The sequence below is a fragment of the Chiloscyllium plagiosum genome, chromosome 31 (assembly GCF_004010195.1).
Source record: "Chiloscyllium plagiosum isolate BGI_BamShark_2017 chromosome 31, ASM401019v2, whole genome shotgun sequence".
Lineage (NCBI taxonomy): Eukaryota > Metazoa > Chordata > Chondrichthyes > Orectolobiformes > Hemiscylliidae > Chiloscyllium > Chiloscyllium plagiosum.
The window spans coordinates 13,699,044-13,711,528 of record NC_057740.1 but is presented as its reverse complement, the minus strand read 5'-3'; the positions used below and the strand labels follow the sequence as shown (position 1 = coordinate 13,711,528).

At 39.5% G+C, this 12,485-nt stretch overlaps 1 protein-coding gene across 2 annotated transcripts; it reads left to right on the top strand.

Moving 5' to 3' along the window:
• Nucleotides 1-7,437: 7,437 nt before the first annotated feature.
• Nucleotides 7,438-11,923, top strand: LOC122565228 (muscle-specific beta 1 integrin binding protein). 2 transcript variants are annotated; one of them, XM_043720989.1, is made up of 8 exons: nt 7,438-7,537; nt 8,560-8,650; nt 9,397-9,445; nt 9,556-9,733; nt 10,380-10,451; nt 10,571-10,677; nt 11,034-11,119; nt 11,205-11,923. In XM_043720989.1, exons 1-7 carry the CDS (start codon nt 7,512-7,514, stop codon nt 11,117-11,119), a joined length of 609 nt encoding a protein of 202 aa, XP_043576924.1. In that variant the 5' UTR covers nt 7,438-7,511; the 3' UTR covers nt 11,205-11,923. The 2 variants fall into 2 exon arrangements, with proteins under 2 accessions (XP_043576924.1, XP_043576925.1); XM_043720990.1 differs by lacking the exons at nt 7,438-7,537; nt 9,397-9,445.
• The last annotated feature ends 562 nt before the right edge of the window (nt 11,924-12,485 follow it).

The window sequence follows — 12,485 nt, the reverse complement described above, 5'->3', positions numbered from 1 at the left end:
TGTAGAGGGAGAGTGGAGAACAGTCACAGATTATAGCTCACACTGAAGCCAACACAGAGGTAGAAGGTAAGTGCGGTCCTACCACAAGAATTTAGAGAACTAGGAAGCAAATTGAAAAGAGCACCTCAAAGGTTGTAGTAAGTGTAGGAATAGATGGATAGAACACATGGTTGTGTGGCTGAAGAGTTGGAGCATGAGGAAAGGTTTTCTGATTCTTGGAGAACTGGGATTATTTCTGCGGAAGGGGAGCACCATCCTTGTGGGGAGGGTAGGTTTGTGTGATTGGTGGGTATTTAAACTCATTTGGCATGGAGAGGGATACAGAGTAGAGATACAGTAGGGAGCGATGCATGGCAAGTATAGAATTCGAGAATGTGGTGCTCATTTCCAGCACCACACTCTCGACTCTGATCTCCAGCATCTGCAGTCCTCACTTTCTCCCATGGAAAACACAGAAGAATATTGAGAATAAGCATACACTGAATTGCACTTTTGGTGAATGTAACAAATCTAGGAAATCTGTGCCATATTGTACATTGTTGAAAGTGCTGTGTTTTGGATGAGCTCTTTTCAAAATCTGTTTGATTTTTGTTAGTCATTCACAGGCTCTAGGCGTCTCTGGTGTTGCCTATCCCTAATTGTCAACCACATTGCTATGGGTCTGGAGTCATATGTAGGCCAGACATCGTAAGGATTCCTTCCATAAAGGCCATTATTGAACCATCTAGGTTTTTCCGACAATCAAGAATGGATATGTGATCCTCCATTAAGCTCTTAATTCCTGATTTGTATTGAATTCAAATTCCACTATCTGCTGTGGTAGGATTGGAACCTGGTTCCACAGAATATTACCTGGATCTCTGGATTAACAATCCAGTGATAACACTACTAAGCTATCGTTTCCCCTCTGTTTGTAGGGGATTCTCCCCATGTCTCAATCAAGATTCCTTCATTGACCCACACCATCAAGACCCGTGAGTTTCTCCATTTCAAGATTAGGAAGATGAAAGCTTTTGTCCTCGACTTCTAGCACAGGCTCTGCACCCTCATCACCACAGCAATCCCTCTCTGGCCACTGTCTAAACCCAAGCTAAGCTTCTGATCTCAAATACTCTCCATCACAACTACCAACTTCACCTCTGTAATATCCTCCATCTCTCATGAATGGCTGCTGAAATCTTTGTCCAGACCTTTGCCAAACCCCATTCATTATCCTAATGTTCTCATGCTCCATAAACTACAGATTCTTGAAAACACAATTGTCGGTACCATATCTCATGTAATCTCATTTCTCGATTTTGAGGAATTGTACATGAAGGTGCACAGTGTTTTGAATGTGTAAAGGGTACAGTATCTTTAAGAGAATTGAAGGAGTTAGAAATCACACAGAGTGCTGGAGAATTTACAATGTAACATTTAGTCCAGCAACTGGCAATACCTGGGTTGCTTTGAGACAAAACAAATGCAAATTTGGCCCATCAGCTTAAATTTGCCTCAAGATACTAAACTCCCAAACAAGTTTGAATTTGGTATTTTGACAATATTAAAACCAATAATCAAGATTCCTTTATGGGCGGCACGGTGGCACAGTGGTTAGCACTGCTGCCTCACAGCGCCTGAGACCCGGGTTCAATTCCCGCCTCAGGCGACTGACTGTGTGGAGTTTGCACGTTCTCCCCGTGTCTGCGTGGGTTTCCTCCGGGTGCTCCGGTTTCCTCCCACAGTCCAAAGATGTGCAGGTCAGGTAAATTGGCCATGCTAAATTGCCCGTAGTGTTAGGTAATCTAATCTAATCTAATCTAATCAATAAAACAATCCGATGCTTTAGGCTATAAGACCAGGAAAAATGGAACAGTTGGGGGAGAACTACCAAGCCACCAAAATATATAGACTGCCTACAGAATAGCTCTCTTAAAGATACCTTTATGTACCAATGACCTGTGCAACAGAAACCCTAAGAAGAAGAAAAGAAGTCAGAGAAAGATACAAAGAGAAGGTTCAACAGCTAGCTAGTTTTGAAATTTGAATTTTTTGGTAAATCTTAATTGGCGGGTTTAATTGGACCAGTGTTATAGAAGGGAAAGTAAAAGACAGGTTAGAGAAAGGAGTTGTAAATAATTGTTAGTTAATTATTCTCTGTTGGACTTTAAAAAAATAAAGTTGTTAATTTTTACTTTAAATAGTGATCTTTGGGATAGTTGTTGGTCTCTCCAATTTTAATAGATTACAGCGTGGGTTAAATCATTTCTGTGTTTCAGGTTTAAATTAGCAGGGGTGGAGGGGGGGGGGGAAGGTTTACCCCATGTCATAACAACAGAAAATCCATTTGGAATTATTCAGTCTCTAACTGAAATATACTAAGAGACAATGAATTTTGACTGTATCAGCCAGTGCACAGGTTTCCCAAGTAATATGAAACCCACAGGGTTCAAGAAGATAAGAACTCTGAGAGAATTTATTGGTCATAGAACCATAGAATCCCTGCAGTGTGGGAATAGGCCATTTGGCCCAACAAGTCCACACCGACTCTCTGAAAAGTACCCCACACAGTTCTAGGAAATTAGCTCCTTGGAAAGTCTTTAAAACTAAAACTGCATAGCTGCTTCCTTGCCTGGCAGGTTTGCATGAAAACTGAAAGTGCTGGAGAAACTCAACAGATCTAGCAGCACCTGTGAAGAGAGAAAAATAGTTAATGTTTCGAGTCCGATCTGACTTTTCTTTTCAGAACCCGCTCTAGCTATTCCAACATTTTGTAAGTCCTTTCTCTTATTTTATACCCACCTTGATCTGCATTTGCCTGTTGTCAGGCTTCACTGGTGCAAATGCAGCGTAGACCTTTGGTCAGCAACAAGAGAGCCTATGACACAAACAAACCGAGTAGGAGCATTCGACTCCTCAGCTAGATACCTCTCCACAGGACAGGAGGATGAAGACAAATTTTAGCTCAAATAAGGGTGAAAGCACAAAATATGTACTGAGAAGATCAGCTTTCACAACACGATGGAGCAACAGTGCTTGTGGAGGCTCTTGCATTCATGTGGCCTTTGCTGCAATCTGAAGTCTCCTAAAACTAGTCCCCTTTGCTGAGAAAAACAAGCCAGAATGCATTGTCAATCAGTGACTGTCCAAATTTCTTTACCTCCACCTTCATCCAGGGATAGCTGATGACATCTGCAGGAATTGACATTCTTCTCTCCCTGACATATCTCACGCCATATTTGCTGGAGACACCACTTATATTCACTTGAGTCAGAGGCTGCATATTTGGAAATCAAGGCAGCCTCAGATGCACCAGGACCTTGGACAAGGGCTACATCAATACCCAATATCCATGGCCTGGACTCTAGGGGCCCTGTGCTCTGGTCAGCATGGGGCCTGGCAGCAAGTTCAGGGCCTGTGATGTCTGTCCCTGGCCCTGAGATCCACCAGGAGTCTTTGATGATCAGAAGAGATTCCACTCCATCAATGTTCACCTGCTTTGTATAATATTTTTAGTTGTTTGTTCTCTTATGATTTTCTTGGTCTCATTGTACTGTTAACCTCTTTTGATACTGCTGAGGTAAAGTGAAAAACATTCTAAGTTTTATTTAGTTTTAAGTTTTATGAAGTTTTATTTAAGAACACAAATTATAGCAACAAGTTGGGGCTTTACCTTGTTATGAGCCTGCAAGAGAAAAAGCGCATGATAATGTCATGTAACATAACATCACTTCCTAAGACGATGTCACATTTGCATATCTTACAATAACTCCTTATTCCAGTTTGTAATCACCAGAAAGCTTTTATTCACACCTGTGCTAGATATCGTGAAAACTACCATGATGCTTTCATCTTGTACCAGTTACATCCCTGTAGGTCCATGCAAGTTCAATCAGTGACTCCTGAATGATCCACATCCTAAGGATATGGCTAATAGCACAAGTGACTTGCCTCTAAAAGTTGATGCAGGAGAATGTTATTACTGAAGCCACCAGAGCACAAGTTCACTCACAGAAGAAGTTAGTTCCTTAACCCTAACACAAATCGTGTGCCTGGACAGATTTGTGATCATCCTGAAGTCTGTACAAGCATGAGTGTACAGGACAGTAGAGGTCTGCTGTACCATTCACAGTTTGGTGCTGCAGAGAGGAGTAGAGCTGCAGAAATAGGAAGGTGAGGGCCCATTCCGCATCTTTAGAGGAGATGGGGAATGAGGAGAAAGCTGAAGTGTCCCGGCTGCCTGCAACTGCTCACTTAGCTGCCAGAGAAGCTCATGGTAGATCCATCCAGGCATATTTCAGATAACTTGAGTGTGTGTCACCTTATGGCACAACAAAATTGAACTCACTGCTAACCCTTCCCTAGTCACAGGCCTTCAGTCCGAAAAACAAACCATCCATCATTACTCTCTGTCTCCTGCCATTAAGCCAATTCTTTATCCAGTTGACAAGCTCACCCTGAATCTCACTCATATGATCTAACTTTACTAATTAGTCTACCATGTGGAGCTTTGTCAAAGACTTTACTAAAGTCCAAGTAAACAATGTCTACTACTCTACCCTCGTCAATCTTCTTGGTCACTTCCTCAAAAGAATAAATTAAGTTTGTGACACACGATTTCCCTTGCACAAAGCGATGCTATCCCGAATCATTCCTTGCCTCTCCAAATGCATATAAATTCTATCTTTCAGAATCACTTCCAACAACTTACCCACCACAAAGTCAGAATCACAGGTCTATAGTTCCCAGCCTTCTCTTTATTTCCCTTCTTAAACAAAGGCACAACATTAGCCTCTCTGGATGGCTGACCTCATTACAATCACTACAGTATGTACATAAAGACCCAGCCTCAACTCCCCTCTATGGGTTGCTACAACCTGTCCTTGTATAAAGCGATAAGAACAGGATGAACCTGTATTTGTATAGCATATTTTAGGACATCAGAACTTTTCAAAATGCTTCATAGCTGATGTAACAAATTCACTTTGTAATGTAGGGAAAAGTAGCAGCCAATCTGCAAACAGAATTATGTTGGAATCTATTGTTAAGGAGGTTAAAGCAAGACACATAGAAAATCTTAAGGCAATTAGGCAAATTCAATATGATTTTGTGAAAGGGAAATTATATTTGACTATTTTACACATGTTACTTTAGGAAGTAACAAGTTTTGTAAATAAAGGGGCACAAGGGAATGTGCTGTACTTGGATTTCCCAAAAAAACTTTTTTGACAAGGTTGCTATGAAAACTAAATGTTCATAATGTCAATAGTAACGTATTAGCATGGATAGAGAACTGGTTGGCTCATGAGAAGCAAAGTGTGTACATACATGGATATTTTTCAGGTTGGAAAGATGTGATGAGTAGTGTGCCAAAGGGATCGATGTTCAAGCCTCAACTATTTAGAATCCATTCTATATGGTTGACTCGACTGAAGGGTCAGAATTTATGTTTGCTCAATTTGCTGATGATATAAAGTTAGGTAGGAAGGTAAGCTGTAAGGAGGTCATTGAGTCTGCAAAGAAATATAATGACTGGGTAAGAACTTGTCAGATGGAGTGTAATGTGGAAAAATGTGAAGTTATCTGCTTTGTTAAAAGAGAAAGGCAAAACTTTATTTAAATAGAAAGGAATTGCAGAACTCAAAGGGGTCAAGATGTGCTGGTCTATGAATCACAAAATGTTAGTACCCAAATACAAGTGATTAGGAAGGCAAATTGAATGTTGATTATTGCAAGGGGAATGGAGTATGGAATGAGGATGTTTTGCTGTAGGGGCATAGAATGTTGGTTAGGCCACATGTTCAGTTTGGAATTCTTATTCAAGATAATGATGTAAATGCATTCAAAGCATTCACAGAAGCGCTTCACAGGAGGCTCCCAAGCACTGAGGATGTCACCTAGACAGGGGACGAAACGTTTGCAACAAAAACTTCCAGCTCGGCGAACAGAACCACAGCAAAGAGCACCCGAGCTACAAATCTTCTCACAAGCATTCAAAGCAGTTCGGAGATGGTTCACTCAACCGATATCTGGCTTGGGGTTATGTATGAGTGTTACCGCATGAGAAAAGATTGAACAGGCACTAGACTTGAATCCACTGGAAGTTAGAAGATTGAGGCGATTTTGTTGAAACAGGTAGGATCTTGAGATTTAACAGGGTGACGTTGAAAGGAAGTCTATGGGTGAAATAAGACTTGAGGGACATTGGGTTGGGTGGGAGACCCTTATTCTAAATGTTAAAAATCACACAACACCAGGTTATAGTCCAACAGGTTTATTTGGAAGTACTAGCTTTTAGAGTGCTGCTCCTTCATCAGGTAGCTGTGGAGCAGGACCATAAGATGAGATGAAGAAGAATTTTTCCCACTTAGAGGGGGATGACTCTTTGCAATTCTGCCTGAGATCAGCAGAGGTGGGCTTATGGAATTCCTTTAGTGCACAGGTATGTATGACTGACAATGTAAGTGAGGTACCTCATGAGGTAACACTCAAACGCTATCAGGCTAAACAGGAATGTGATGTTTTACCCACAATCAAATTAGCCATAAATTTATTAAATGGTAGAGCAGAGTACAGGGACTAAATGATAGGCGCTGTTGTGGTTCCTACCTCTGGGTTTAAGACCAACCTCCTCAGAGGATATCTCTGAACAGGTTGATTTAAAAACAAAATTACGAGAGGCTAAACAGTCTGCACCTACTCCTAATTATTTGTAAGTCCTGGAAGCAATGAGATATCGGGGGAGAAAAGCAATGAGATAAAACTGTGTGCACAAAGGGATAAATATTAGCACGAGCACCAGAAGAATTCCTCTGTTTCTTGTCAAATTTTCTGGAGAATATACGTTGCGTCGGCTTAACATTGCAATAGAAATATTGCACCTCTGACAGTGCAGCACTGCAATGGATCGTCAACCTAAATGATGTGCTCCAGTTTCTGGACTCTGGAGACTGAATAAAACCCTTCTGATTTAGACATTGAGGCAAGACCGATATAAACGCTCCGTAAAACGTGACCTACTCCTCAGAGACAGAGTTCAGCTGTATTCCAAGCAGAGCAGAAGTTCTCTTTCCGAACTCATGGCATCATTCAGACTCCCTGGCAGCATATTAAACTACAGCAAATGTGAAAATACGATTTAGAACCGACACTTTTGAAAACATATAGAGCGCAAGAGAAGGTTTAGCATCAGAGAAATGCATAATAATGTGAAATAATACTATTTAGGTTGATGCCGTTTAAAATTCACTTTAACTTGCTGTGATCCGGATAGCGGGAGGAGGGGCCCCTGGAATATATCTACCTTCTTACTGATTTAGGAAAGGAAAAATTCCAGACTATAATTGGTTTGAGGAAGGGTTGACTGATGCCAGACAGCTGCAGTGCAAGAGCGCCTGCTCTCTAGCTCAGCGACGTGTCATGACGCGTCTGTGGAGAGTATAAATACAGGGGCAAGTGGCACCTGATTTGTGAATGAAATAGTAGCAGTGAAAGTAACAAATATCCTCTGCTGGAGCGGACTGTGGAACAACATGAAATACATTATAGGTATCGGCGGGTAAGTATTGCAGGTAACAAAGCTTGTACAATGTTACCAGCGCTGAGGGAGCGTGTTTATTTTCGTTTGCGGTACAAAGGTTTGTGATGAAATTGGAAATCCTGGAGCAAACGTTTGTGTCTGATGTTTGTGATCCAAGAGTTGAACGTTTTAATTGGGGGGGGAAAAAAACATACTGAGGATTTTGGGGATGCAGTTGAATATTTGCCAAGTGATTTTGTTTTTAGTCTAATTTTGTAAGTTTTACCGTTTGCTTTGTAATAACAAAGTAGGTTATTGTATCACAAAGTTAGGCAACGTTGTATTGCAGTTCATTTCCTCTGTTGAAATTTGACAAGTTCAGTCCAATTAAACTTAGCTTTTTTCTCGCTTCTTTTTGGATTTTCCCAAGAAGTTTTCTGTCTCTCTCTGTTGCCGTATCACTAAGTGGGTATTAGAAGGGGGACCATGTACGTGTATCCCGAGTTTGTCTTGGTCGAGTTTTGATTCTCCCGCTCAAACTACGATCCCAGTGGCGCCAATTTCCAAAACCCGCCTACTGGCTTGTAACAGTTACTATAAATCCACGGATAAATATTTGATTTTATGAACATATTTATATTTTAATAACCTATTTGTTTTATGCAAAACATTTAAAATTATAGTTTCAAAAAAATCGTAAGTATTTGTCTTGTCATTAAATTATCTAATGATCAACTCAACAAAGTTTAAGCAAATGAACTTACCAATGCATTAAATTTCAAGGAACTTTAAAACATAGTCGATTAGCGGAGCCTTTATATAAAACCAAAATTACAATTCCGTTGGGAAGGTTATGGAGCTGCTAACTTGTGATGTTCTTTTTTTTCATTTTAAAATGTTGTATTTTAAACACCCAATATACTAGGAGAGAGTGCGGACTCTAATCTGGCGCCTTTTTTTAAAATTCAGCTCTTTTTGCGGAAGTTACTCAACGTATCCTAATCGTGCCGCTTCTGGGGAAGTTCCGCCTGCTGTTAATTTGTCTCTGTTTACACTTTCAGTGTGACCAACGGTGGAAAAACCACTTTGACCAACAAAATTCGCTACATCTTACCCAACTGCTGTGTGGTACATCAGGATGACTTTTACAAGGTGAGTACAATGTTTTGAATTTCTTTTTCAAAACATCGAAATGTTATTTGCTTTTATTAGTTCTAAGGAGGAATTCATTCATCTTGTACCTAAAATCCTATCTTGTGTACTAAAGAATAAAATATCTGGGGCGGGATGCTGTTACACACTTGGTTAAAGGTCTTAACCGTCAGGTATGTTGAATTTTTTGACACTAGTAGTGGGAGAATTTAGTTGCAGTTTAATTCTGATTCCACTAAGTAATATTTACCGATATCGAAACAAAAGGTACAAGTCATTAACTGTCAGTAATACCCAGCGACTTATCAAAGTACATCTCAAGATTGGGACCTGAAGGCTCAGTAACAAATAGGTTGGAGTATTAAGCTAAGAGGCTAGTGAAGTCACTGGCTTGACTCCTTGGGTGTGCTATATATCTAGGGAATAATAGGAAACATACATTGGCTCTGGCACTCCTGAATTGGGGGTGGGTATTTGACAGGGTGTGGTCTAGAAATTGTTAACTCCTGTTTGTTATCTGACTTTTGCTGGTGACTGCATAGTAATTGGAAGTAACAATGTGCTGAAGTCCTCAGTCCTAAAGTGACAAATGGCATCTGAGGTACAGGAGAGCTGCTGACTGTGGAAGCATACACCAGCAAAAATCGAGGCTTTGGGAGAGTAGCCATAAGATTGATTATTTAATTCCCTATCTGTATGTATCAATGGATATTTGCAGCCATGTTTTTATGATCACTATATTTCAGCCACCAGATCAAATAGAAGTCGGGGAAGATGGATTTAAACAATGGGATGGTAAGAATGGTTGTAGGCAGTGACTTTTTAAACTGATCTACGTTGACATTTACTTAACCTTTTTGTGTTAGTCCTTGTGATAATCTGCTGGGTTCTTTTTTGACCTTCAGTGATCACAGCCCTCGACATGGAGGCGATGATGAGTACTGTCAACGCCTGGATTGAAAACCCAGTAAAGTTTGCCCGATCGCATGGAGTGAACGTCACTCCAGTCTCCGATGAGCTGAGCGATCCAGAGAAAGAAGTGCACATTTTGATAGTGGAAGGGTTCCTCTTGTATAACTACAGGTGCAGTTTTCTGGAACTCACTATTTCAGTCTGAGCAAGCAAGGTTTATAAAGTACCTTGAAAAATTTTCATGATGCCTCCAGGATTTCAGTAAAATGTAATGGAGGCTGTGAACGTTTTTGTGTTCACTTGCACCAAATTGTTCACCAGTAGGATTCTGGAATGAAAGCCTATCGGAGAGCATGGTTACCTTCATGAAGTGTCTTGGTGTGTGAAGTATTGGTGGTTACTGGTTTATCACTCAATAATTTTGAGATGTAGTGTACAACATGTTGGGAAAACATTGCAGTATGTTTTAAGAATTAAGGTATTTTGTTGCCAATGCCTGAAAGTAAACCCAACTGCAACATTTGGCTTTCTAACAGATGCTGAAAAATGAATTTATTTGGAGCTTGACATTGAAATTGCAAGTGCATTGCATTGTCTGTCTGTGACCTTGACTACAAACTTAAATTCCCTTTTGTCACACATAATTGGCATTTATAACCTTTTTATTATTGCCCAAGTTCTTAATTTCTGGTCTAACTCATCACAACCAGGAGTTGATTTGTGATGTTCAGTTATTTGTAATTAATTATTGGGCAATCTTGATTTGAAACTAACCTTGTCAATTTGTTTTTTAACCATCTGGTGTTTTCTCTTCCAGGCCATTGAATGAAATATTTGATCACAGTTATTTCTTATCCCTTCCATATGAAGAATGCAAAAGGAGAAGGAGGTGAATATTATTCTATCGCTGCTCAAGCTGTCGACCAGAAAATCCAGACAGCTGAGTAAGCAAAACAGTTTTGTCTTTTCTTTTTATTGTGATAAGCTCAATGACTTTTCTTTTCCCAGTACAAGGAATTATACAGTTCCTGATCCACCTGGTTTGTTTGATGGACATGTGTGGCCAATGTACTTGAAACACAAGAAAGAGATGGAGGCTAACAATGTTAATGTTGGTAGGTATCTTTATCATGTATCAAAATGAAAATTGAATCCATGCTTAAATTGCCTCAAATGAGAAGATTAATTTTAGTTGCTGGATTGTAATAAATGTTTTGGCAGTGGGCATCAACAGGTGTTTTATACTTGAGGGGCATTTTCAGAACAAGTCTTTTAGCTGCTTGATTTCCCTTGTTAGAACTAGAGCTGCCAAACTGGCTGTATTGCCTAGAACTCTTGGTCTGTTTGGTAGAGTTCCCAGGGATCCCCACAAAGTTAGATTACTTGCCGATCTATACTCCTTGAATATTTTCCCTGTAATTTCATGCTGAGTGGAAATAACTCAACTCTATATTGATTTTAAAATTTTCAGTGTATCTGAATGGAATGAAATCAAAGGAGGAAATCTATCAACAAGTGTATGAAGAGATTCAAAACCAAATCCTGAATTATTCATAGGTAACTGTATAGAACAGCTCATTATTCCTGTATTATTCTTTTTGTTGGTTTTATTGACTTTTAAGAAACTGCTCCTCTCTTTTAGGCTCTGGACTGAAGACTAAATTGGGAAAACAAGTTGAAGATGTAAATAGTTGAATGTCTCTGGAAATGTTTGGTCCATAAATGTCAGCATTAAGTTTATATGTTTTGACTTTGCATTAATTTTCTGTACATAACTGGACATAAGTTTGAATAATTTAAATGGCAGTTCTGGTGTTTTGAGAACTAAGTATAATTTTTTTATCAGATGTGTGTACGATGTTAACTTTTTAAACTCTTAAATGTACATTTTTTATGAATTGTAAAAATCTAAAGTATCTGTTAATAGGGTACTTCATGATACTCTGTATTGTCATAGTACTGTAATCTTCTGCCTCCTATCTATATCAGCTTTCCTATTTCTTTGACTTGCACTATATCTAGAATTTTTTAAAATCCTACATAATTAATATTTCTCTATAATACAAAACATTTAGTGATGCCTTGGATAAGAGAGAAAGTGGAAACCTGTTTTAATATAGCTTACATTTATATGTGATCTTCATCATGTACCATGAGCTGCTACAGGACTGAAGCAAGTTGTGATCTTCTGCCATGACCAAAATGCATTCTGTTCTCAAGTTTTGTTGTTCTTTAAAGTCATTGTACACCTTTTTAATAGATGCTACACTGTTAGCCGAGCACCAGGATTCTCTGTTGCCAGCACGTTTAAAGGTAATATTGATAGAGGTGGAAAAAAAAATTAAATGGGATCAAGAGTAATAGATAGGATTGAGAATATGCTTTAAATCAAAACTATTGTATCACTGCAACATGTACATATGAAAAGTCCTTTTGGCAGTCAGCATGACTTTCTGAGGGGGTAGCTTTTATTGAGTTCTTTGAGGATGTGACAAAACACATTGACGAAGGTAGAGTGGATAGCCAGAGACTTTCCCAGGGTGGATATGGCTGTTGGGGTGAGCATAAGGTGGTTGGTGGACAGTTTAGGGAAGATTTCAGGAATAGGTTCTTTACAGAATGATGGGTGTGTGGAATGCACTGCTAGTGGTGCTAGTAGAGTCAGATACATTAGGAACATTTAAGCGACTCTGATAGGCACACAGATGATAGTAAAATGAAGGGTTATGTAGGTTAGTTTGATCTTAAGAGTAGGATAAAACATTGACACAACATTGAGGGCTGAAGGTTCTGCAGTGTTCTATGTAGTCTTGAACTTGTGAAAGGTGTTATCTTAATGGAATACTAGAAGCAGCAACTTTAGTCATCACCTTCAGTTGTTGCAACTGCACATTTTCCATTGGATTCTAAGATGCTTTGCATC

What these genes read in the sequence shown, in the direction of transcription:
- LOC122565228 (XM_043720989.1), top strand. Translation starts at nt 7,512, where the DNA reads ATGAAATACATTATAGGTATCGGCGG. An exon ending in TACATTATAGGTATCGGCGG is followed by an intron (nt 7,538 to 8,559) that starts GTAAGTATTGCA and finishes TTACACTTTCAG; the next exon opens with TGTGACCAACGGTGGAAAAA. An exon ending in GGCTAACAATGTTAATGTTG is followed by an intron (nt 10,678 to 11,033) that starts GTAGGTATCTTT and finishes TAAAATTTTCAG; the next exon opens with TGTATCTGAATGGAATGAAA.